This window comes from Colius striatus, chromosome 2 (assembly GCF_028858725.1).
Source record: "Colius striatus isolate bColStr4 chromosome 2, bColStr4.1.hap1, whole genome shotgun sequence".
In the NCBI taxonomy this organism is placed as follows: Eukaryota; Metazoa; Chordata; class Aves; order Coliiformes; family Coliidae; genus Colius; species Colius striatus.
In genome coordinates, this window is record NC_084760.1 from 120,421,762 (window position 1) to 120,447,806 (window position 26,045).

The 26,045-nt window shown below is 47.8% G+C and overlaps 1 protein-coding gene across 2 annotated transcripts; it reads left to right on the plus strand.

The window, feature by feature from the left end:
- The first annotated feature begins 3,353 nt into the window (after nucleotides 1–3,353).
- Nucleotides 3,354–25,780, plus strand: PPP4R3B (protein phosphatase 4 regulatory subunit 3B). Of its 2 annotated transcripts, none has more exons than XM_061989304.1 (16): nucleotides 3,354–3,882; nucleotides 4,863–4,918; nucleotides 10,229–10,327; nucleotides 11,161–11,781; nucleotides 15,203–15,280; nucleotides 16,066–16,182; nucleotides 16,953–17,069; nucleotides 17,585–17,716; nucleotides 18,725–18,827; nucleotides 19,820–19,861; nucleotides 20,521–20,679; nucleotides 21,262–21,431; nucleotides 22,419–22,558; nucleotides 22,984–23,168; nucleotides 23,557–23,759; nucleotides 24,265–25,780. In XM_061989304.1, the coding sequence occupies exons 1-16, from the start codon at nucleotides 3,741–3,743 to the stop codon at nucleotides 24,358–24,360; spliced, it is 2,460 nt and encodes an 819-aa protein (XP_061845288.1). In that variant the 5' UTR covers nucleotides 3,354–3,740; the 3' UTR covers nucleotides 24,361–25,780. The 2 variants fall into 2 exon arrangements, with proteins under 2 accessions (XP_061845288.1, XP_061845289.1); XM_061989305.1 differs by having other exon boundaries at nucleotides 23,005–23,168.
- Nucleotides 25,781–26,045: the final 265 nt, after the last annotated feature.

Genomic DNA, 26,045 nt, shown 5'->3' on the forward strand with positions numbered 1-26,045 from the left:
AATATATTTTCTGTAAGGCTCCTTTTTGTAGTAGAACAGATGGATGTTCTAGTTACTGAAATACTCTATAAAATACTACATTTAGAAGCTTTTTTTTGAGTTGCCACCAGTATGATGCTTGCATTAGAATCTGAAAATGGATGATTTGGGAGACAAAAGAATCACATTCCTTCCTGTAAAGGTATTTTCTTGCCTGCACTAACAGGAGTATTAATGATTTATGTGGTAGGTGGTGGTCTCAGTAAATTGGAGTGCTGGAGGATTTTCTGGTTGTTAGATGATAAAGTAGGAAACAGACTTTCATGTTGCTGTGGCAGAACCTGTACAGTCAGACTGACTTTCTGCACTTGTAACAAGTTCTGGGCCCTATGGGAAGGGGTGGAAAAAAAAATACAAGAGGCTTGGGAACTGTCTGGGAGGAGCACTAAACCAGCTGCTCCTACCTGAAGAGAGAAGCTCGATGGGAGCCAAGAATTGAGTAAGTGTGTGCTAGTCTGAGCCTTCCTGGAGGGGAAGGCAGGCTGGCTGCAGCCATCCCGGGTTCACCCGAGAGCCAGCAGCACCGGCGGGTTGGATGGTGGCAGGAGGCATTTGACTCTCGGGTGCTATCAGCTGTGATCAGAGGGCAGGTAGGTCAATAGTACTTGACAGAGCAAGCTCAGCCCTGTTACAGTAGCTGGCTTTATTCCTGTTGGAAATAGTGAAGTTGGTTGGTTGGTTGGTTTGTTTCTACTGCCTTAGATAATTAGCTTCTGTAATGACCCATTTTCATTGGAGCCATTGAAAGGGGTTGCTTTGGCAAGGGAAGCTTTCCAGGGGCAGCTGCAGCTTTATACCAGGGCAGGAGGGCCAGGAATGGGTTTGTCTGACTAAGCTGAAATTCTCACTCGGGAGCTGGGGCATCTTTAAACATTACAAGTGCCTTAATAGAAGCAGAAGCACTGGCCTAATTTCCCTTCTGAGATGACGTGCCAAAGGGAATGATACAGCCTCCTCGTGTCTCTCCAAGAAATGTGAAGTGATTTAGGAATTGAGTTCTCTGTCTTGCTTCTGAAAACAAAGAATCAGAGCTCCCTGCTGCTTTGTGTTGTGACACTTGATGACTTGCTGTGTCTGCACACTGCCCTAACAGAGTTCTTTGATGAAGAGCAGAGAATTCTAAGAGCTATGGCTTATTGCTTTGTGATAATGGGGAGAGATGAGCTACTGGCAGGTGCAACACCACGATGAGAACATGCTGCTTTGCTTTCTGATTCTTACACTGCAGAGGTTCACATGTATTGTTTTCCTGGTCTTGTATTTTCCTTGGTTTTAAAGTGAGTATGTAAAAGCCGTTGAGGCAAGCCTTGTGTTTCTTCATTAGGCCAAGTTGCCCCCACAGAATTGACTTGCTTCTTTCTTAGTGGTAGAGGTGACATGATGACACTGTGGTTTCTAACACTGCAGACTGTAAGGTCCTGGATGCTGTTCTGTGCCAAAGGAGCAATGTGTCCTAGGGAATGCAATCCAGGTGTGCTCTGGAGTAGCATCTTCTACAGAGGTCATTGATTTATTGCCAGGAGAGGCACAGATTTATTTCACAGCTTAAGCAGGGAAATAGTTTGTCATGCCAGTTCTGGCTTGTCCATCTTCTATTCCTTCTGTAGCTGCTCACCATGACAGATAAGGATTTTCTGCTTTGTTTTCTTACTGTTCTGCATCTCTGGAAAAAAGTACTGCATTTCATCTTGAGGAGGAGGGTTTTATGGACTTGGTGTAAAGAGCATCTGTGGAAGCCTTGCAGATAGGGGACTTTGTGAGTGGCAGGAGTCCTGAAGAAACAATGTTCCATGGCCACTGGGTTTTCTTTCTTTTTGTGTGTTTCCTTCTTCCTGAGCTTTCACTGAGGCAGAAATATGCCCAATGTGTAAAACCTCGAGGGGATCAGGCCATGTAATGCAGAGAATGCCACCACCTTGTAGCAGGGAAGGCTTGTGTGGAACCAGGCTGTCAAGTGCTTAATGTGAAACCATGGCTGGTGCAACCACTGCTGGTGCTCTTTGGTACAGTTACTGACTTCTTTCTGCATAATGATATGGTGCACATGTCCTGCAGTATGTTTGTGTAGTGTATATAGCTAAATACAATTGGATGACAGCTCTCCAAAGCCTATCTTACAGTTGCCACCTTCTGCAAAGAAAACCCAGTTGCTTGTCTTCAGTGGCCCTTGTTAAACACTAATTACACTCAAGCCTTTATTTTGAACCCCAGATGCATGGGAGCTTCTCTTAACCCTTCGTAGAGAGGGGCTGTTTTGCAGGTGTTAAAGCAGCAGCCTGGCCAGTCCTTGGCACAGGAGGCTGAGACCTCTGTTCCACAAGTGCAGATTTTCTGTATCTGCCCAGAGTGCGGCAGTTGTAGGTAGCTATTTATAGTGGTGAATGCTGCAGTGAACTTCTTTTCTTTCCCTTCATCTGGAACAAGATTGAAGTTACTTCCAAGTAAGACTGGCATTTCTCTGGTGTAAGAGCCATACCGGTGGAACTGCTTTCAGCGTTAGGCAAGAGCTCTTGCAGTCTGTGCTTTGTCTGGGAATGAGACACACCCTGGCCTGAGGAGCTCTTGCCCTCCCATCTCCCTTCCCCTTCGGAGCCTGAGAGCTTTTGTTCTGAGACGCTCTGGAGCTTCCCCTTCTTCCCAAACCCTGCCGTTTCACACAGCTTGGCTTCTTGCGTGCTTCTGTGTGCTTTCCCCGCTCCTCCCATGCAAACGCTGACGTGTAATTGCTTTTAATTATCGCTCTCACTAGAGGGGAAACGTGTAGCTGATTTCTAGTGTGGAAAACTGAGCTTTACAGACTCCACAGTGCCTGGCCAGCAGTGTGTGAAGCTGAACCCTGACTGTAAGGACTAATTATGTTTCACTGAGAAGCTTCACGGAACAGCTCAGCTTCAGTTGAGCTTTTGAGTCTTCTGGACAAAGCCTGGGTCGAGGTGTTACTGAGGGCCCTGCCCTGGGGCTTCTGCAGAATAACCTTGCTGCTGGTTTGTGATGGAAGGGAAACCATTCCTTCCCCAATTCCCTTGCAGGTCCCGCGTGTGCAGTGTTGTTACAGCACTGACCGGGGCAGGGATGGGCATCGCCCTGCCACTCAGGGCGGTGATCGCGGACAGTTGGTCTGTGCTTGTTCCACCTTCCACGGTAGCCTTAAGAAACGCCACCACTTCAATTCGAAGCCGTGTTCTGCCATAGGCGAAGGCGGCCGCCGCCTCAGCGGCCCCGGCGGGGCCCGAGCGCCTCAGCAGCGCCGCTCTGCGCCTGCGCCCTCGGGCCTGTCCCGCCCCCCGCGCCCGCCCCCCGGGCCCGGCCCGGGCCTGGCCCGCCCCTCGCTGCCGCCGTCGCGTCGGCGGCCGGGCCGCAGCTGTCGGCCGCCGTAGCCCCTGCGAGGGGAGCCCGTGGCCGGGCTGGGAGGAAGAGAAAGGCGGCGAGAGTCGGGTTCCAAGATGGCGGCGGCGCTGCGGTAGCTGCTGAGGCGGCGGAGCGGCGCCAGCGGGGGCCCGAGCCGGGGCGCGGCCTCGCTTCCCTCTGTCTCGGCGCCGGGGAGCCATGAAAAGCGGCGCGTTGGAGGCCCCGCCGTGCCCCTGAGCCGCCCGGCGGCCCCGCTTCCTCTCCTCGTTCCATCGCCCCCTACCCCCCCCCCCCACTCCCGGAGGCGGAGCGGGCCCGGGGCCGGCGCGGAGGCCCGAGGCCGGGGCTGCACCATGTCGGACACCCGTCGGCGGGTGAAGGTCTACACCCTCAACGAGGATCGGCAATGGGACGACAGGGGCACCGGGCACGTCTCCTCCACCTACGTGGAGCGGCTGAAGGGGATGTCGCTGCTCGTGCGCGCCGAGTCGGACGGTGAGAGCGTGGCCGGGGCTGCGCGGAGGCCTAGGCCGCCCGGCCCGGCCCGGCCCCCTCCCCTGCTCCCGCCGGGCCGCTCGCCGCGGCCGCCGCACGCCGCCGCCGGCCTCGGTGCTGGCGTCTGCCCGCCGCCCTCCTCCCCTTCTTCAGGGGACACCCCAGAGAATCGCTTCTATCCCATCCCCTCCTTTCTTTCCTTTGGCTTTCGTCTCCGTTCAGAGTTTCCCTTCCCGATAAGCCTTTCCCCCATCCACGTACTGGTTTTGATGAAGTTGTTACATGTGACGACATTTTGTTCCCTTTCGGAATTATTTAGTTTGCATCTGAGGTGTTCTTTTCCTCTTCTTGCTACTACGGGAAGTCGCTTGTTTCCTCTAGAAATTCCCCGAGTTTTGGGTGGCGTTCCTCGTGTTTTATTGCACTTTAAAGTCACCTTAAGGGGTCTCTTTTGGAAGGAGGGGGGAGGGTGCACGCTCGCCACTTTGCCGGTCGACAGGTGCTAATGTGCTAAATAAACCACCTAAGACTGGTATAAATTACTCTGGAGCTGTTGCCAGGATACATGCACTGCTTGCATACACAAGATAAAGTCCCCGGGTTTATAGTATCTAGGGTGATTCACTTCTGAAGGACAGTTGAAGGAAATAAAAGCTAATGGCCCACGTGGCTTCTGTGAGCAAAAACATTGCCTGGTGCACATTTGTACAGGTTTGCTGAGTGGCCTTTAAAGTGGCACCCGCATTCAGGAGAACAAACAGTGCTGTGAGGACTTTTGGTGTAAATTAGAAGGGAAAAATACGTTTCAATAGGGATATTTCTGTTGCATTTTGTCTTAACCGGCTCAGTGTTTAAAGCAAATGATTCTCCTGTGAGGTAGAGATGAAATTGAGAGCGTGTGGGCGGCTGTTGTGAGATGTGTGGACGTCTCAGTGGTGTTAAACTCAGTAAATGTCTCTTCCTGCCTTTTTTTCTTTCAGGTTCACTACTGTTAGAATCGAAGATAAATCCTAATACTGCATATCAAAAACAGCAGGCAAGTATTATCCCTGGGCTTCATGGTCTTTTCTGATGGCTGACGATGGGGTGGTGTTTTACACTCCAAGTAACTCCATATTTTAGGGGAGGGGGGAAAGAAAAGGAACTATTGGAGTTGTTAATAGCTGTAAACATAGATGTGTGTGTAACTTTGCATCCCATCCCAGGCTGTGTGAAATAACAACTGCATCAGGGAGGCAAAACTTCAGCCAGCTGTGTCACAGCCTGGTTACTTCTCGAGTTCTGAAAGTACCACGAAGGGGATTTGCCTTTGTGGGGTATCTTTTCTTGTTGCTCTGCAGCCTGGTTTTGGTTTTAAGCCTTGAAAACTTCTGCCATCCCCAGGAAAGTGTCGAGCTGTGGTGAGACTTCACTTGCACAGTTGCTTTTCCTAGGAGTAAGCCTTCTGGGAAAGAAAGAAGTAAAGCAGCTGGGAGCTGTGTTAATGGGTCGTTTTTGTTTAATCCCTTAAAAAATAGCTCACTAAACTTCTGATTTTATTGCTTTCTCTTCTCTCTGCATTAATTTTCGGTGTGCCTGCCTGCCTGCCTTGTTCTGAAGTTTATTATTGGGATTTTCTGCCTATTCCTTTGTTCTGCACTGGATTCTCTGTTCCTTTTGTTCCTGTTCCTTGATCATTATGGTATCCAGAAGTGCTTCAGCACTAGAAAACAGTGATTTTTGTTGTTCTTATATCAGGAAGAGACAAACCTTCAAGGATTTTCTTTGTTTTGGTGGCAAGCTGTGAGAATTTGGGGGAAGTCTGGAGTCTCCTTCTTGGAGGGCTTCAAGACCCACCTGGACGTGTTCCTATGTGACCTGATCTAGGTGACCCCGCTTCTGCAGGGGGGTTGGACTGGGTCATCTCTAAAGGTCCCTTCCAACCCCACCATTCTGTGATTCTAAGTGATTTTTGTTAGCACTTGGACACGGGTTGGCACACTTCAGGTGAAGAAGAAAAAGCTGGAGACTCAGGCCCAGCTCTTCAGAAGGTCCTGTTGTCTGTGGCCTCCAGTTTTCACTGTTAGCTGTTGGTGGGGTTAGGCAGGTGGATGCCAATCCTTCCTGGGGTGGGCCACCCTGAGGGAGGAGGTCTCCATGGAGCTCTTGCAGGGCTCTGAAAGTGAAGAGCCTTGAACTGCTTCCTGTTCAGCAGAGCAAACTTGTATATAATGAAACACAAACGCAGATCATGTTGCTGTGGGAGTTTAAAATGCCTCCTTTTGCAGCCTGGATTCTGAAACTTCATACAACCGATGATCTGAAAGCCTTCCTCACTTGATAGCAAAGGCTCAAGTGACTTAAGCTTTTGTTGTTATCTTTTTTTGTAGGTTGTGGTTTGTAAAAACTCAGGCTGAAGTTTCTTTTGGTTGCCTTTTATTGCTACTTCTAATGCCTTTACGTCCTTGTGGGCCGAAAGCTTTTGCCTAACCGTTCTTTTGAAGAAGATTGGGGTTGAGAGTTGTTTTTTGGGCTTTTTCTTTCCAAGAGAAATGATTGATGGTTTCCAGAGACAGCTTCTAGGTTTGTATTATCTCAGTTTTCAGTTGACAGAGCTTTGTCTTTGACTTGTATGTATTTCCCTCTGAGTAGAGTAGCAAAAGCAGCCCTTAACGTAGCATTCCCATGTTTGTGTCAGTTTGTGAGATCTCAGACTTGCCACTAAAGCTTTGTGCCATTTAAACCTGGATGTCTCAGGAACAGATCCTTTGTTTTTAAAACCAATGGAAAGAGGTAGGCTAAATTTTTTGGTTAACCAGAGGTGAGCAGGGGTCTTTCCTCAGTGTCTCACCTTGAACGTTTAAGTGTGTTACGAAGGCAACCAGAAGTCTTGGGGATTGTTGTTCATCCTCCTCCACAGAGCACACACTTGTAGGTGAATGGCAGCGTGGAGGAGAGCTTTCTCTCCCTTTTGCCAGAGTTTAGTTGCAGGTTTTTGTTAAGGTGCTGCTTGGGTTTGGGGAAAGCTGCAAGATTGTGATGGAAGGGAAACATGCCCTGCCCACGCATCTACCCCCCATGTAAATCACCTGCAGGGACTTACAGGGTAGTTATCACTTCACTGCTGATTTGCATAACAACATTATGTGGAAAATGAAAAGCAGGCGATTTCTAGCTTCTGTACAGCAATCTGTGGTTCCCAGTATTACACTGTTTGTGCTCAGTAGTGCTGTGACTGTTGACTAACTGCAGACAGCGTTGGCCTGTTACCGCCCTCCCAAATCGTGTTTGCGGTCACTGGCTTTTGAGCAGAACTCGGCGCTGTGGAGGCGTTGAGCATACGGTGATCTTGACCTCGTTCAGGAGAGAAACACAACTTGGATTGGACTTAGGTGCCAGGCTGCTCAGCACTCAAAATACTCTGATTGCATAAAGGAACATCAGAGCCTGAAGAGCCTCATTTTAGTTTGGATTTTGGGGCATGGGCTTTGGGATCTCGGCTGGACACTGAGCAGGAGCGGCATAAAAAGGTGTTACCACACCCCTTTGTTGCTCCACCCTCTGCTTGAGGTTTCTATTCCCTGGCAAAACTGGCAGAAGAGCATGTCTTGGGTGGGAAATCAGATGGATGTCTAGGTGTGCTTTGTTCCTCCAGCTCAGGGGGGCACTGGTTTGCAGTCTCAGGGCCGTAAGATTTCACACTGCCACAGAAACTCTGACTGCAAACGCTGCCTTCCATGGTAACTCTCCTTTAGGTGCTCTCTATCTGCTTTCAGATCTGAGATGAGGAATGTATGCAAGTACTGTGCACAGACTTGCCATCCCTCACGTGACAGCAGAGCGGTTGGCTTGAGGCAAAGTCAGAGTTACTTGAGGCAGGGACCGAACACGAAGGCGAGGGTGCCGTGGAGGCCAGGCTGAGCAGTTGCCAGGGGGGCTTCTTCACCCCTCTTCCACACAAGCATGAGTATCCACGTTGCTGTGTGACAGGTTAGATGTAGGAACTGATTCAGCTCAAACACCTCTTTTTGCTGGATTAATGTGTTCCTCGGTCTGGTTCACTGTGCAGCACGTTTGTGCAGGCGTGACAGGCCTTGAGTTCAGGAACAAGGAAAGGTGAAGCAGCAGATGCTCTGCAAACCTGTGCCAGCACTGAACAAGGGTTTGAGCTACTTTCTTTAAGCTCTTGTTCTGAATTAATCTCTTCCTTTGTTTTCCTTTACATTGTGTTTGAGTGAATTAAGGAACACCGCTGAGGGACAGAGCAGCGTTGTGGGTGTGGGAAGTGGGTGGGAGTGGTGGTCTCTCACAGCAGCTAGGCCTGGGGTGTGTGTGTCTAGTCTCTGTGGCTTGGCTTAGGTCATGCAGCAAGTGCACACCAGATGAGTAGGTTTTACATGGATATTGGTTTTTCTGATGAAACTACCTTTCAGTCTTGGCAGAAATATTTTTGGAGACACTTACATAACTCCAGCTTTGTGTGGGCAGTGCAGATTATCACAAGTACCAGTCAGGAACTGGAGAATTCTCACAGCATTTTTGAGCACAGTCTCTATGGATGCATGCAGTCATTTGACTGGCTTCCCTGTATCTCTTATTCTGGGTTAGGAATAGGGCTTCTTCATGCCTGTGTCTTTTTTTTGTTCATTGAGGCACCTCTTGAGTTTCAGCTTCCCTGGAAGTGTGTTGATGTGGAGTGTCAGGGCATCAGTAGTTCCACAGAAGGCTTCAAGAGAAACATTTCAGATTCTGAGCTCTGTGACAGCCATAAAGTTGTATTTAAGAATTGTTGGGTTTTGATTGATCTCTAAAAGAGACCCAGACCAGGGGGGTGATCAGACTTGGCAGTGCCAGCAGTTGGCAGTTACTGTTTTTCCCTGGAAGCCCAGTTCACCAGCCACACTCCAGCCTGACACGCTGTAAGCACAGAGATCCAGCTGCCCCTGAGCTGGACATGAGGGTGAGCAGCTGTCGGCAAAAAGCCTTTCAGCCACATGAAGCTGTGCCATTTGCACACGTGAATCAGAGCCTGAAAGTAAGATTCTACCTATAATACTTGTGACTATAGGACAGAAGTGCAAGTGTAATGTAGAAGCCTGTAGTATAAATCACCAGCTGTGAGGAACAGCATTAAGACCATAAGGCAGTGAGCTCAGTGCTGTCCAGAACAGGAAAACTTTACATATGTCTTGAAAGGAACAAAAACGAGACCGTGTGACTGCAGTTGTTTTCAGTGTGGCCTGGGATTACCTTTTGGGAGGAGGAAGCTGAGCTGTTGGCAGGCATTTATCGACAGTGTTGCTGTAAGGAAAAGGTGTTCCACTGTTGTTTTTAAAGCAAGAAAAGAAACCCAAGATAAACCCCCCAAACCACACAACTCCATATGCTTACTGAGAGCTGAAGGTCACTGTAGCAATGAACTGAAGAATTAAGGCTGTATGGGTGAAGCTGATTTTCATTCACGTTCCAGAGTGGTAATTGTAGCAGCTACTAAGTTGTGTTGGTTAAGGCAGATGTGTCTTTCAGGTAGCTGTGCTGCTGGAAGAGTTGACCTCCTGTCCCATACCAGCTGCTTATCAGCAGGCCTGTCCCAGGTGTTAGTCCCCTCATGTCTGCTAGTGGAAGTGGCTTTTAGCATAGTGAACATCTTACAGGTAGAAATCAATCAGCTTCATCCTTCCTTCATTCAGTTCACAAAGGGAACCAGGGTGTACTTTTGGGGTAAAGATGTGAGGCATCAGTAGCAGCATCTGTTTCTTGTGGGCCCTGAAGTTTCCCAAGGTATAGCAGATGTCTGTAAGCCTGTCAGGCATTTGTTTGGATTTGGTTGCTAAGCTTGAAGATATCACTCCAGATATTTTGTTTACAATAGAAATGATGCATAAGGTAAAGACTTAAAAGCCTCTGGAAGTTGTGCAGTGACTCTCTTGTAAATGTGACAAGTAAATGACCTGATTGATTATTAAACAAGGGCTTGCTGGTCTTAGGAGGTTAACAAACATGGTGGAATGTTTTGATGGAGCTCATCAAATGCACTGCCAAGTTAGCAGAGAGCTCTTCAGCTTGAGGATTTTAGCGTGGAGATGCTTTTCCTTTAGGATGCTGAACCCTAGATTTGAATGTCAAAGCACAGACACATTCCTTATGGTGCAGCAGCAAGTGTCCTAATAAAACCTCCTAAAACCTACTTCTTGGTCTACTCAGAAATGGTGATGTAATATTTTAACATCTGGTGGTCTTCTTTGACAAGTGTAACTTTCGTTAGAACTGTTCATTCTTTAGACATGTGACTGAATGGGATACAGATAAAGGAGCAGCAGAGACCTGTTCCAGAAACAATGAAGTTTTTGATTTTTGTCTTAAACAGGACACCCTGATTGTTTGGTCAGAAGCAGAAAACTATGATTTAGCACTGAGCTTTCAAGAAAAAGCTGGCTGTGATGAAATCTGGGAAAAAATCTGTCAGGTACAGTTCACTTAAAACATTCTGTTTCTTCCTTTAGCATCTTCTGGGACTCGTGGATTTGGGCTTTCTAAACCTGCTTGTAAAATAAACACATATTTGTCATTGTTTTACGTGGCTTTTCTGTGCAAGGTTTTAAGTTGCCACTGAAAGCTTGGAAGTGCGACTGGAAATGTGTTGTAATGCAGAAGGGACAAGATATTCTGAGCCCGCCCTCAGAAATGGCAGTGATGTGTTTTTCATCAAGATCCAAGCCCCACTGGCTATCTGTTTCTTAGGGCTGTTTCCATCTTCATTGTATTGTTACAGAACACTTTAGATTTTACGTGGTCACCAAGTCAAAGGGGTTGCACCTACATACACTTAGAAGAAACCTGTGTGCTGAACACACTTTTTTCTTGCCACTTTCGGTGCTTGTTGTCCTGCCTTTGTTCTTGGTCTTTTTGCTCTGCTTCACTTTGTGTTGGTTTAGCTGTGAGCTATTACTACTGGTTTAAGACTTCACACCCTTGTGTTTCAGACCTGAAAGGAGGCTTGAATGTCCTTTTCTCCTTACACTTTGTGCTGGTCTTGAAGGCGTTTCAGGCTTCTTGACTGCAGTGATGCTGTTAGGGTTTGGTTAGGTTTGATTTGATTTCTTGGCATAAGTACTATTGAGGATAATGGTAGCAACTGTAGAATTTAGAGGCAGCAAACTTACTCCTGTGCATGGGTAGACCTTCTCCAGGCAAGAGAAGGTATGAAGGTGTACACATCTGTGTTATTTCAGTTACTGACTCGGTTGCTTTGACGTCTGCTTCGGGATGAGGTGGTAACCGTGCACCCTCTCTTCTCAGGTTCAAGGTAAGGATCCTTCAGTGGAAGTCACACAGGACCTGATTGAGTCAGAAGAGGAACACATAGAAGAAATGCCTGAAACTAGCCCTTTGATCGACCTCCCTACTTGTGAACTCAACAAACTTGAAGAGATTGCTGACCTAGTTACCTCTGTTCTCTCCTCACCCATCCGTAGGGAAAAGCTGGCGCTGGCCTTGGAGAATGAAGGCTACATTAAAAAACTCTTACAGCTTTTCCAAGTCTGTGAGAATTTAGAGAACACTGAAGGCTTGCATCATTTGTATGAAATTATTAGAGGAATTTTGTTCCTCAACAAAGCAACTCTGTTTGAGGTGATGTTTTCTGACGAGTGTATTATGGATGTTGTTGGATGCCTTGAGTACGATCCTTCTTTGGCTCAGCCCAAACGACACAGAGAGTTCTTGACCAAAACAGCAAAATTTAAGGAGGTTATTCCTATAACAGACTCTGAACTCAGGCAAAAAATCCACCAGACTTACAGGGTACAGTATATTCAGGACATCATCTTGCCGACACCGTCTGTTTTTGAAGAGAATTTTCTTTCTACCCTCACTTCCTTTATTTTCTTCAACAAAGTTGAGATTGTCAGTATGTTACAGGTAAGTGGATTTCAGCATGGTTAGATGCATTGTGTGTCCATACCTCTAGCTGTAGCTTCACAGTTGCTTGCAGCTCTTCAGCACTGTGTGAGTTAAGCATACATGCTTGCCTTTGCAGAAGGTTTGGAATGCTTGTCTTAATTTCTGATACCTTTTGTTCTGTGTTTCACAAATTGTGGCTGTCAGGTGAGTACAGTGATTGCTTTAAACGGGTTGGAAACAGCTAAAGGTTCTTGTTTCACAAGCAACACACCTATTCTGAGCTAGTTTTATCATAGAATGGTAGGGTTGGAAGGGACCTTTGGAGATCATCTAGTCCAACCCCCCCTGCAGAAGCAGGGTCACCTAGATCAGGTTTTATGTAGGTGTTTAGGAAAGAAGCAACTCTTTGTATTGTGTGTCAGGGACATTTGTGATGTCTTCAGAAAAAACTCTGTATCTGTGGCTGAGAAGATGTTCAGAAGGATCCCTGTTATGCCACTGTTCATGGTACTAATTTCAGTTATTCATTCTGTAGTATAAAGTAATTAATTGGGTGGGTTTTTTACTTCATGCTGATACCTAAAAGCAATGATGAGTAAGTTAACCAACATGTGAAAAAACTGCATTCTTGGTGATCAGAGGCAGACTTAAAAGTAGTTTGTGTGTGACAACCAAGCTGGACCGTGCAAGAAACCTTGGTAGAGAGCTGTGTGGGTACTTTTGGGGAGGCTGTGACATGTTGGGTACTTTCAGTTTGTATTTTGTTGTCCAAACGAGTGGGTACCGAAGTGTTTTGATTCTGTTTCTGATCCATGTCCTTAGGAGAATGGTAGCTGTGAGTTTTGAGTGTGGGTAGTCTTTGTGAAAGAGGAAGATGTGTTGAGGAAAGGATACTTAAAATTGTGAGAGAGGCAGCAGAGAAATAACATGACCAGAAGGAGCACTTCTGAGGGCTGCAGTAGAGGTCTGGAAGAGAAATCAGAGCTAAAGAATTGCAGAGAACTGAGTGAATAAGCTCTTGGGCATCTTTCTACTTTCATCTTCAGGGATGAAGAGCAGAAAGAAACTAAAAAGTAAATCCCACTTGCCAAATCAATGACTCTGTGTTAAATAAAGATTTCTCTTCTTATTCTTTTGCATATGCTGCTGTTCTAAAAGTAAATTCACTGGAGTTCTCCTGAGGCCACAGTCCTCTTTCCATTTAGAGATTTTTTTTACTCCATGAAGTTCTTCATTTGCCATTTAGGTTTTACTGTGCTGAGCTGTGCTTTAACAGAAAACAATGATCTCCTGCTGCTACCTCTAGTGCTCTTTAAAACAAGAAATCTTCTGACAGCTCTTTGCTGCTCTGCCACTGCAGTCTTTGCCATAGCACAGTGAGTGTATGGCACATGTAGGTTTGCCTGTCTATTGCTGTATTCAAGGTGTCTGTGATGACTTAACAAATCATATTGACACTCGTGTCATTTGAGCTGCCTTCAGATTTGCAAACTGAGAAGAAAGCACCTGGGGAGGAGATAACATGGGGGTAGTATGGACCTCAGGTTCAGTCTCTTGGTGTAAATCAGCTTCTTGTTGAGGCACAAGAACTCTAAAGCTCCTTTGGGTTTGGTGAGAGCACTGGGAGTCTTGTTACCCTAAATACACTGGCAAAGCTCCCTGGGAGAATGCAGTTTATAGGAGTAACAGATTGTGTTTGCTACGACAGCAAAGCTCCTTGCTACGTGCTGTGAAGCAGCAGATGCCAGCGCTGCTCTCGAGGAAGGGCAGCCACAGGGGGAACTGAGCAAGCATGGGGAACAAGCAGAGACCCATCCTGTGCTGTAGAGCATCAGGACTGTGCTGTAGCCCAGCACTGCTCTCGAGGAAGGGCAGCCAAGGGGGAAGTGAGCAAGCATGGGAAACAAGCAGAGATGCATCCTGTGCTTTAGGGCATCAGGACTGTGCTGTACCAGAGCCTATACAAGGGAGAGATCTTTCTGTTGCCAAGGGTTCTGTAGTGGGGATTTTATGGCCTCTCTCTTGTCAATTGTGGGGTGATTATTTTTTTCTAACAGGCTTAAGTCAGCTGTTAAAGCCAGCAAAGCTTAGAATAAGCTACTAAGTGTGTACGTTGCACTCTCTGATCTTGATTCCAGGTATCCCTTGTTTGTAAACCATTTCTTTCCCTTCTGTCATAAAATTCAGCCAAAAAAAAATGCTGTGAGCCTTTGGCTGGCATTCCTGAGACTGAACCCATTCTGTATTCGCTTAGCCTTATAAAGCACTCATGTTTTTTGTGACAGGACACAGAGAAGCAGAGAGATCAGCCCCCCCTCCATTACAGAATGTGATGTTTCTATGTATTCATTGGAATGCTACTATTCCATTTGTTCAATGCATAAGTCAAGTTTAGTAGTTAGTACCATGGTGCATAGTTTTGTAGTGCTGTAGCATCATGCCACTTGTACTTAGAAGGTAACAGAGAGATTTGCTTGCAGAGAATGCCAACAGTTGTTTTCTATGGGAAGGAATGCAGAGAAATTGATGTACAGAGGGGGCAAGAAGTGCCCAGACACTTGAGAGATGATGATGTTGACCCTGATCTTCTTGTACCTCTTGAATGTCAAGCAATGGTGTGATAGAAATGCTTCACAAGAAGTGAAATGTTGTCATGTATATACTTAAACATAAATACCTCTTGATATTCCAACATCTGAATATGAGAAGCAAGTAATAGTGGGAAAAGCTGAACTCCTGCAAGTGAGGGAGGTTGTTTTATTGAGAGGAAGGTTAACTGGGACAGGGCTGCAGCAAACCCAGGATGTATTACTGCAGTCAGCCTTGGTAGGGGGACTGAAAACATGTTTGCAATGCTGCAGAGCCAGAGTGGAGTGACTGGGATGTGTGTGATGTTAAGGGTGTGAGTGGTGCCTTGGGTGTATAGGCGAGGAGGGAGCCTGCAACAAAGACTCTTGGCTTTGTCTTTTTGCTGCAGGGGGGGTGTTGGCAAATCCTGCAGTGAGGATGAGGGGTAGGGCAGAGCTGGGAGGCACAGGAGTGGCATGGCAGAGGAGGGGGTTTTCAGAGACTAGGCAGGGAGAAGGCAGTTTCAGTAAGCCTCACCCATCCTCAGCTCTACAGATGGTTCTGGTTTACTGCATCTGCTTCAGCTGCACAGAGAGTACAGAAACATGCACTGGATGTGATCCTCCTGAGCGTGTACTCCTGCTTGTCCCTCTTTGTGTGTGTTTGATAAGACAGTGTAGGTGTGGAGGAAAAAAGGTGGGGGGAGGAAGCCCCAAACAAACCTTATTTACCCAGTCTAATAATACATGGGGCTTTCTGTTTGTAAAGAAGCTTAGATTTGGACCTTGTACAGTGTGGAACCCAATACAGATGCGGGTTGTGTGTCTGAAGAGGCCTTGCATAAGTCGTGCTCTTCTTATGTGTTACGCAGGAAGACGAGAAGTTTTTGTCTGAAGTTTTTGCACAGTTAACAGATGAAGCCACAGATGATGACAAACGATGTGAACTGGTGAGTCAGTGCTCCTGGTGATTCTCTGAATGCTCTCAAGCTGCAGAGGTTGGGCAGAGATGCTGAAGCTCTACTTGTGGCTTTACGGTCATTCCACAGCTGTGTAACCCTCCAATCATTTCCAATAGAGCTCAGTCTTCATGTGCTCACTGGAAGGTTACTTTTTGCAAGGCAATCTCTGACTTATTAGTTCTAAATAGTTCTTTTATTGTTGGGAAAGTACCAGCACTAAGCTGACAACCTGGACTTAAAAGTGTGCTGTCTTCCAAGTACTCCTCGTACTGTATCCCATTTGCCATGTAAACGCTGCTCTTCTCACTGTGCTTTGGTCATTCCAAAAGCTCTTTTAAGTCCTAGGACTGAGGATCAGCAGTAATCCCTTAATATATCTATATTTCAGACATTATTTATCCTTGTAGGTGTTTATGGGCTTAAATTGCCTCGTTAAAAGGCTTGCTTTTAGCAAGGGAAGCATCTTAGTTCTTTCAAACAAAGGGCATGCCAGACAGGAATGTAAGCCCTTGCTAGTCTGGGTGTGATAAAGAAGCTACAAGGTGGCTGCATTTCTTTCTGAGGTAAATTTCAACCTGTTAAATTGCTGCTGCTGTTGCTTTTACTTTCTTTTGCTTTCCTTGGGTAACTGTTGGAAGCTGGAGGAGAACTAGAACAGTAGGATTTCCTAGGAAGGCACCTAAGCCGCCACTACACAGACACTGACACAGGTTGTTGCAGTTTCCTGCTCTCAGGCCCTTTCCTGAACGAAACACTGTTTCCTTCTACAACAGGTTAACTTTTTCAAGGAATTCTGTGCATTTTCTCAGACATTACAACCTCAGAACAGAGATGCATTTTTCAAAACATTGGCTAAGTTGGGGATTCTTCCAGCTCTGGAAATCGTAATGGTAAGTGAAAACTTGAAGCCCACTTCAATAAAACCCAAAAGCCCTACAGATATTTAACCAGTTTTCCAGATGTGCCACGGACCTTTGTGTAAGTCTGAGGGGGCAGCTTTGCTCTGCTGGAAGCTGAAGTCTGTGTGTAACGTGCAGAACCCGTGTCTCTGGTTTCCTGAAGCAGCCTGACCGTGTGATGAAGTCTGTGGTAAACGCAGCCCTCTCCAACAGCCAAGGGTGGAAATGGAAAGCTCCCTGTTTTTCACGTGGCAGCTGAAGTATTTTGTTGTTGCTGCTGTTGTTGAAACAGTGCCAAAGAAGTATTTTTAGATAATCTTGAAGTGTTAGCTTGTTCCTATCCGAAAGACCACGTAATCCTGTCTTGTCAGAGGCATAGAGCAGATTAATCCATCTTAATCAGCAGTGTGAAAACATCTTTTTCACCCCTTTGGCTGAAGCAGCTGTTGCTGCCTGACCACGGCAATTCATGTGTCAGTGCTGGTGTTGGAAACTCAACATTCAAGGGTTCATTTCCTAGAGTAACAACCTGTGAACTCACTAAAGAACATCAGCTGTAAAAGACAAGAGTCATGGGAGGGAGGGAGAGACTGGTTGAGGGGAAATGGTGCTGTTTGTTTTTTCCTGTAGCTGTGTGATTGTGTCTCATGGAAACTCTCACAGTCAAATTTCTCAAAGCTTCTCACTCCCTTTTCTTTGCAGCTTTACTTGATAATACCAAACTTGATTTACTCTAACAATGTGATCCCTTTTTCTCCTAGGGAATGGATGACCTGCAAGTCAGATCTGCTGCTACAGATATATTTTCTTATCTAGTAGAATTTAGTCCATCCATGGTGCGAGAATTTGTAATGCAAGAGGCCCAGCAGAGCGATGATGTAAGTGCAAGTGGGTTGGAGTTTGTTGAATAGACTGGTTTTAGAACAAACAGCAAAACAAACCTCTCCAGACTCTGGGGACACTTAGGCTGAAAATGTGGATGTGGGAGGCTCCTTCCTTGGAGGGCTTCAAGCCTCGCCTGGACACGTTCCTGTGCGACCTGATCTAGGTGACCCTGCTTCTGCAGAGGGGTTGGACTGGATGATCTCTAAAGGTCCCTTCCAACCCCACCATTCCATGATTCTGGGAGAAGTGGATTTAAGATACAGAGATTTGAGTGTGCTGGTGTCTTTATGCTCACAGTAAGAAGGCTGTAGGTCTGTCTGCTACTGATTTTAGGTGAGGAGGGTTGTGCTTGACACAACTCGGGTGTCTAAACGCAATTCTCAAGGTTTCTGTCTGCCTTAAGTTTAATAAACAGATGGAAACTTAATAAAGAAACTAGGGCAATCATTCTGTGACTGAAAGTGTGCCTGATTAGCGTGTGGTTTGTTTCTCTGGGTTTCCTTTGCAGGATATCCTGCTCATCAATGTGGTCATCGAGCAGATGATCTGCGACACGGACCCGGAGCTGGGGGGAGCTGTGCAGTTAATGGGCCTCCTGCGTACCCTCATCGACCCAGAGAACATGCTGGCCACAGCTAATGTAAGGAAATACAAAGGAGTAAAGACATTTTACTGTCTCAGCCAAGTGAAAAACCTGTCATGCTCCCATTCTCTGTGACTGTCACTGTGCTCAGAGGTGCCATACTTTGTGTCCTGTGTGTGTGTCGTGTGTGGTCTGATGCTGAGTTTAAACAAGCTAAAAAATAAGCTCAAGTTTCCCTTATTGTTTTAATGTTAAAAGATGTGTGTCTCGTGGCACTGTGCAAGTATTTCTCAAGCCAAGCAGCCCTGTGCTCAGGGAAGCAGCACTGGGCTCATCCTACCTGCTGCTGGCTGGGCAATGGGCACCCAGAGAAGCGAGTCCAGTAGGTTCTGCCTAAAACCAAATCCAAGTTTTAATCCCAGTGGCACAATAAAGATGCAGCTGTGTCAAACTGGTGCCAGACTGAAGGATGGCTTTCTGTTCTTGAATTCCTGATGGTGCTTTAGGGGTCCAAGTAGGGACTTGGTAGAAATTTGATGTGGAACTTGGGTGGTTCCTTTCCTTCAGCTGCTGCCCTTCTGAATCCAAACCCAAGTACAATGTATTTGTAACTGAATGCAGGCTCCCTGTAAGAGAACACATTGTACCCTTCCTTGCATAGGTCTGTAACATAGAAGAGGTGAAATGGACCAGGTGATACTTTTTCTCCAGCAAAAGAAGCTTTGCAGGTCCTTACAGATAAAACAAGTGCGCTGGAGAGTGGTTTAAGCACATTTTTGTGAAGCACTTTGTGTCATTGATGTGTTTTCAAGATGTATCTGCATCCAGACTGGGGATATTTTTGGTGGTAGCTGGGTGGGTTTGACATCTCACAGATCTTCTCCCAAAATAAAGTAACATATGTTCCCTGAGTGAAGACAGTGCTGCAGGCCCAACCCAAAACCTACAGGCACACCTGAAGGGGTTGAGAGGATTCTATGTCCCTTACCTGCTGCTGGTGTTTGTTGAAGAGGTTATAAAGAGATGCCACATAATAGCAGTTTCATGAAGTTATGTTTGCTTTAGAAAACAGAAAAGAGTGAGTTCCTCAATTTCTTCTACAACCATTGTATGCATGTCCTGACTGCCCCGCTTCTGGCTAACACAGCAGAGGAGAAATGTGAAAAAGGTAATGCTCTTCCTCCTTTTCCCCTCCAGCCTTGGGGTGGTTTTGGGCAGCTGACTGTCCTGGGAATGCTGACAAGCCTCTGATGTGAGATGGGGGCACACTTGCTGCAAACTCTTGTCCCCCAGTGAGAGGGGCTGTGTGGGCTGGAGTTTCGCAGCCCTTGTCTTGCAGCCTTGAGTGATAATGATGTCTTTTTATGCCTTGCAATGTATGTGACTTGTCAATGGTACACTAGATTCACTAGTATAGTTTTAAAGCCTGTGTAGCAGAGTGTGTTCCCAGCTCACAGGTGCTTTTAGTGAAGGTTTACAGATGTGCAGTGACACTGATGAGTGGCTTTGTGATCCCAGCCACTGGCTGTGCTCAGGCCATCAGCTCCCAAGAGTAGCTTTCACTTGGCTGTAGGAAGGAAATGCTGAAAGCAAGCTCTGCAAACAAACACAACCTGCAGCTCCTTTCTCTTGTTTCCTTTTTGAGTTTTCCCTGGTAGCAGTAAAAGAATGGGAAATCTCTGTTTAGCACACACAGATGACACTAGTTTGCCTCCAGTAATATCCTCACAGCCTCCTGAGTCAGGCTCTTTCCTGAGTCCCCCTCCAAGAGATTATATCAATATATACTTAGTAAAAACATTCATCTTGCCCACCTTCTCACATTAAGTCAGTAAGTGTTCAATGCATTCGGTATAAAAATTGAGGCTTGCAGAGTACCTGCAGTGCTCATTTAATAGTAGTAGTGGAAAAAATTGAGGCTGAGCACTTACTTTGAGCCTGGGTAGGAACAACACTCCTGAGTGTTAGCTGAGATATTCTCACCTAGGTGAATTTGCAGCTCTGTCACCTGATTTCCATCTAGAATCCCCAGCTGACTTGCATTCTTCTTGTATGTTTGTTTCCCCATGGCTTACAGAAACCAATTGAAACCTCTTAAATGTTCACAGTGCAATGGAAACCTTTTTTACTGATGATTTGTTTCCATTTTCTATTGATCAGATGCAGTAGTTGGGTCCACTAAGAGTAATACCATTTGTCCTGGTAAGTTTTGGTTGACCTTGGGTTGTGAAACTTGTCTTGAAGGTTGTGTCTGGTGCTTTCATTGAAAAAACAACAGGTTAGCCCTGGCCATACTTGTGTTACTGAGATCCTTTTCGCTGAAGGAGGTGAATGTGCTTGGCTTCACCTGAGCCAGCAGGGAGCTGAAGGAAGGTTTTTAGCTGCTTTTGAGTTACTGGGTTTCAGTTTCTTTTTCATTAGTCAGCCTTGCTACTGGAAGTTTGAGTCATTGTTAGCAGAGTGAGTACTGAAGAGACACAGCTGAGCTGGGGCACTTGGGGTTTTCATCTGGGCAGGCATCTTTTCTGATGAAAAGACATTGCTAAGGAGGTTGATGTGAATACAGGTCTGACTGGCCTTCTGCTTGTAACTACATACCCCGAGTCTGGATTGCTGTAAGCAGCAGCTCCCTGACCTGGAGGAAGTCCCACTGCCAGCTCAGGGGGATTGTTGTGACTGAAAAAGCAGCCCAGTTTGTGTTTGTTGTGTTGTTCTGACCTAGTGTCCCACTGAAGCAATGCAGTGTGGCACTACAGACATGTCAGGCAGCGGAGCAGCAGCTGAGGCGGGTGGGGGTTTGCTGGGGACAGCACGTGGCTGGGCTTCTTCATAACTTGAGGCACTGTCAATCCTTCCTGCAGATAATTACCAAACAGCACAACTACTGGCCTTAATTTTGGAGCTGCTTACGTTTTGTGTGGAACACCACACATATCACATCAAGAACTACATCATGAACAAAGACTTGCTAAGGAGAGTACTGGTCTTGATGAATTCCAAGCACACGTTCCTGGCTTTGTGTGAGTATGGAGCTGCTCCTCTGGGGTGTGAACATGTGCCAGGCCCAGGCTGCAGGGCAGGTCAAAGCTCGTGGGAGCCTCCTGTGTGTGACTGACCAGCTCTTTGGGAGAAGGAGGTAGCAGATGTGTGCTGCAGCTTTTGAAGTCCTTTCAAGCCTTTGTGGCAGTGAGGATCCTTTGTGATCAGCTGGCTTACTGTCACTTCTTAACACCCTCACACACCTCGTGCTCCTTGTGGAGAGTGAGGGAAGCTGTGTGAGCTGTGGTGGTCAAGGAACAGGGGTAGGTTGTGGGAGGTGAACACAGCAAAGCACAGAAATGAGAATGAGGCCACAATTTGACTTTACATGGGCGAAAATCTGTTGCTGCTCAAAGTAATGGCCGCTGGTCACATTCAGGTCCCCAGGGAAGTCAGGCAGCTGCCTGTCAGCAAAGGTTCCTTCTCACCTCCAAGAAAGTGCTTTCTGATGCTTTGGGGGCATGTCTTCCCCTGGCTTACACCTGGCTTCTCAGTGCCAGAGCAGCAGGTTGCAGCCCTGTGGCACGCGGTCGTTACGTTCTGGGTCTCGTTTCTCCATCCAGGTGCTCTGCGCTTCATGAGGAGGATAATTGGCCTCAAAGATGAGTTTTATAACCGTTACATCACCAAGGGAAACCTGTTTGAACCAGTTATAAATGCTCTGTTGGATAATGGAACGAGGTACAACCTGCTCAACTCTGCCGTGATTGAGCTGTTTGAATTCATCAGGGTGGTGAGTTCCCGGCGTGCTCGGCTCTGACCCCCGCGCGCGATGCTCGGGGCACGTCTCTCATGGGAAGTGTTACTCCTGAAAGCCCCACGTGGGCAGGAGCCAGCCAGCTGCCTCCTGCTGCTGCTCAGTAATCCCTGTAAGACACAGTATCCTGGAGCTGAAATTCTTTCCAGTGCTTGGACTAAAGTTCTAGGCGAGGAACTGAGGGAGATGTGCCTTATGGAGTAAATAAAGTCAGCCTCAGGTGTAAATGAGACTGATTTGACTACACATTCAAGAGGCTGTTGTCCTTCAGCCTCTGCTCCACGTGGTTCCTTAGCCAATGTCAGCTTGGAACCAGGAGCTTTCCCAGCAGCAGGGGTTGTGGGAATGACGTGTGGGCAGGAGCACGGGGAGGCAGCAGCACCAGCTCCCTTCTGCTGCTGGGGCGGACAACAAGGGCTTGCACCAGCTCCTGAGCTGCTCGCTGCAGGTGCCCTGAGCGTGGGGGCTTCTCAGGGAGCCTTTGGGGCAGTTTTCAGTTACAGGGTGTGGTGGCTGCTGCCTTTTCCAGCCAGGACAAGGTGTGTTGTGTCTTCAGGGGCCAGGGGGGAGTGAGCATTAGGATCTGTGTGATGCAGTGGGACCTGTGAGAGGGTGACTGGTCAAAGGTGCTGCTGGACCTCTGACATGGAGGAGGAGAGAGCAGGGCACAGCTGAAGTGTGTGTTTTTCTCAGGGAGGCCTAGTCCTGTGTCATGGCATAATCCAGGTGTCACAAATGGAACTGGGACAGTACTGAGCGCTCTCCATTTGTCTGGGGAGTTGAATCATCCCTTCTAAGTTTCTGCTTGATGGCTAAAGAGAAATCTGGTGCCTTCACATTTGTTCTTTACGATGGTGTTCTGCCTGGCCAATGAATCAGTTGGTTCGAAAACTAAACTCCAAAGCTCTCTGAGTATCCCTGTGTTAATAACTGAGGCTGAAATGCTGTTCTGTTCTTCTGCAGGAAGACATCAAGTCCCTTATTGCACATATAGTTGAAAACTTCTATAATGCACTTGAATCTATCGAGTATGTTCAGACTTTCAAGGGGCTGAAGACGAAATACGAGCAAGAAAAAGACCGACAAAGCCAGAAGCTGAACAGGTACGACCCAGTTTGTGTCCTCAGGCTTTTCCTGGGGCTGTGATGGTCTCTCCTCCCTGCAGGTGGCTGTTTTCCTTCCCAGAGGGCAGAAGAGGCGGCAGGCTGGGCTTGGGGCGGGTTTTCACTCCTAATGAAAGCTTCCTGAGCTTGAGTAAAGCTTGTGGTGCTTGTATGTGTCAGGCTGCTCACGTTGCAGTCAGAAACCTCTCAGCTCTGGAGAGCACAGTCTCCTGTCAGTCAGAGCTGGGCTTCAGTCTCTGCCTCGCTGTAGGGCGGGATGTTGGGGAAGTGTATGTTGATGGGACAGCTGGACTGCCCTCTCCAACACAGGCAATGCCCTGCAAAGCCTCAGAAGCCGTTTCTGGCGCTGGCTGAGGCCAGAAGGGTGGGCAAGCACTGACTCCCCTCTGCTGTGTCTCTTACAGTGTCCCATCTATATTGCGTAGTAATAGATTCCGCAGAGATGCGCGAGCCCTGGAGGAGGATGAGGAAATGTGGTTCAATGAGGACGAGGAGGAAGAAGGGGAAGCTGTTGTGCCTCCAGTGGAGAAGTCGAAGCAGGAGGATGATTTTCCAGATAGCTATGAAAAGTTTATGGAAACTAAGAAAGGTATTTGCTCCCTTTCAGCCTGTCAGCACGTCTGTGCTGTGCAAACAGGGCAGTTGCTTGTGCTGTGTGCTGTGAGCAGGAGTGAGGGAGGGCATGGAGTGAACCAACGAACTCCAACGTGACTCTGGCAGCTCCTTCAGGCTTCCTGTGTGACCTACTCTAGGTGGCCCTGCTCTGACGGGGGGGTGGACTGGATGAGCTTTCAAGGTGCTTAGTTTACATGTGCTGAGTGCTGTCGCTGTGCCCACTCAGCCTGAGTGCTGGTGGCCTTGGGGAGGGGGGTCACTGAGGGTTGAACCTGAGTGTTGAAGTGGCTTTTATGCTGTGGTGTGGCTTGTCCTCTGTGCCATGCAGCTGGTACTTAAGCATGAAAATGTTTGTCCCTCAGCTAAGGAGAGCGAAGACAAAGAGAATCTTCCCAAAAGGACTTCAGCTGGGGGATTCAAATTCACTTTCTCCCACTCAGCCAGCGCAGCCAACGGTGCCAACGGCGCCAACAGCAAATCCGTGGCGGCTCAGACGGCGCCGGCCAGTTCCAACGGCGGCTCCTCCAAGAACAGCAGCCTGAGCACGGCCGTCACGGCCACCAAGGTGGGAGAGCTGCACACCCCCTGCTGCCCCCAGGCCCTGCCTCCAGGCACGTGGGGGCTTGTTCAACTGGGAACAAACCCACCCCAAACCCTGCCCAGTTAAACCCTTCCTAGTGTGTGGGAAGGCTGATGGCGGTGTGAGCTGGGGCTGGGGTCTTGGTGAGCTGCTGCGCTCCCGATGAGGCCTGACTGGCTCTCTGTGAGTGACATTAGTGTCCCCCTGCCCCCATCAGGGAACTGCTAAGTAGCCAAAATACAGTAACTTACAGTTCTGAGGCCGGGCCCAGAGGAGCAGGGAAGCTCCTGTGCCTCTTGAACCTTGAGGTTCAAAAACCTTCTCGAGACGGGCGAGTGGAAGAGGCATCACCAGGAAGCCTTGTGCCACAGGCCTGCGTGTCCCAGACAGGCTGCCTGCCTGGGGCTCGTGGCTCTGACATTGCACCTCCCTGGGGATGTTTTTCACATGAGATTTGCTTTCTTTTCCTGTCTTTGTTTCACGTGGGCAGGGAAGTCTCGTTGGCCTAGTGGATTATCCTGATGACGAAGATGAGGATGAAGAGGAGGAGACATCTCCGAGGAAAAGACCTCGTCTGGGTTCATAAACCAAACCAAAACCTGGGCATACAAAAAAAGCCTTGTACTGTGGGGTTTCAAATGCTGCAGCTGTTTTAAGAGCTAAAAGAGGATCTGATGCAGAAAGCTTTTCTCCCACGAGTATATCCGATAAATCCAAGGAGTAGCAGAAGACGCTCGGTGTGTCAGCTAGAAAGGGTTAGTTCTGTAAACACAAAGCTTCCAAGGAACTGAATGTCTTTCTAGTCAAGTGCAAGGAGCCTGTCCCTCAGGCTGCCAAAAACACAAAACATGTACAAAATTAAAAAAAAGGACAAAAAAAGAAATAAAAGACAAAAAAAAAACCAAGAAGCCAAATGGGTTGAGCTCGAGAGACCCGGCTGGGGCAGGGCCGGGCGGCAGCTCCTGCCGCGGCCTCGCAGGGTTTCCCCAGAGCCTCAGAGGAGGCAGGGGACGAGAAATAAAGACTCAAGCTTCGGTTTCCAACCCGGTGAATCTCGGTTTTGTAAATGGTGCTGTCAGTTGTGTTCTTTTAGCAATGCCTCTTTTTAAACAACACACCCAGGTCTTGGAGGGGAAACTGACTCTGTTTGTTTGCAGAAGGACAGCCCCCAGGTGGGGACCGATGGGTGCCAGGTGGTTGGAGGGAGGGACGCTGCAGTCAGTGCGTGTTGAGTTCGCTGGGGACTGTTACAACAGGTTTTAGTTGGTCTTTTTCAAGAGGAGAGAATGGAAGCTGGGTTCCAAGTGAATGGGTTTGCTCGTTTCGTGGGCGTCCAGGGACGGTGGCTCCTGTGGGGGGCACAGCCCCGGGCACCCCCTTGGGGGAGCAGGGAGCTGTCTGTCCTGGCAGCACAGAGCCCCATCACCACCAGGTAACAAACACTAACGGCTCCAGCGGCCTTTTAACACCAAAGTCACTTTGGACCAAGATGAAATTGTTCCTACCACAGCAGGGGCGTTGGAGGGACGGGCAGCACCCGGCTTGGGGGTCACAGCCAGGCTGCTTTTCAAACAAATCCAAGCACATTCCACGTGGCAGGGTGAGCCAACTGCCAGGGCAGGGCCAGGAGGCAGCCACAGGCCAACAGTCCAGGTTTTCTTTTCCAGAGTGAACTGTAAATATTTTAATGTTAGTTTTGCCCAGACGTGATCCGAGATCATGAGGAAGCGAGAGGAAAGCGACGTGTCAGAGACGTCACCCAGGCGAGAGCGGCTGCCAGCCCAGCACGTAGATCACTTGTAATAGGTGTTAAGGGTCCATTTCTCCTGGGATAGTTTGAACTGAAGCAGTTTCTCTGTTTTGGAGACCCCTCTTGGTTTTTTTCTTCTGTAGTTTAGCTATTGTTTGGAAAGAGATGGGCTGTCTGTGTAGATATGAACTATAGTTTTTTTTCCATAAAACAGAAGTTTATTTTGTATTAAAGATGCCACTGTACTTGTTTGACACCATTTGTATACATGTGGTGATATTAATGCTGAACTGTACGATGCAGGAATTAAAATGTGACCCTGTCATTCCAGGCCGGCCGCTTTGCTTTGCTTTGCTTTGTGCCACGCGCCTCCCAGGCTTCCTCGTGCCTCTCCAAGAGTTGTTGGTTCCAGGATGGTTGTCTGTGCAGTTCTCCAAGTGAAGTGTGTGCCTGGGAAGGAGAGCTCCCAGGAGAGGAGAGCTCACAGGGAAAGGCGAGCTCCTGCCTGGAGCTGGGACTGG

Coding starts and splice junctions, on each gene's coding strand:
- PPP4R3B (XM_061989304.1), top strand. CDS start 3,741: ATGTCGGACACCCGTCGGCGGGTGAAGGTCTACACCCTCAACGAGGAT. Junction 10,328..11,160: donor TCTGGGAAAAAATCTGTCAG/GTACAGTTCACT, acceptor CTCTCTTCTCAG/GTTCAAGGTAAGGATCCTTC. Junction 11,782..15,202: donor AGATTGTCAGTATGTTACAG/GTAAGTGGATTT, acceptor TGTGTTACGCAG/GAAGACGAGAAGTTTTTGTC.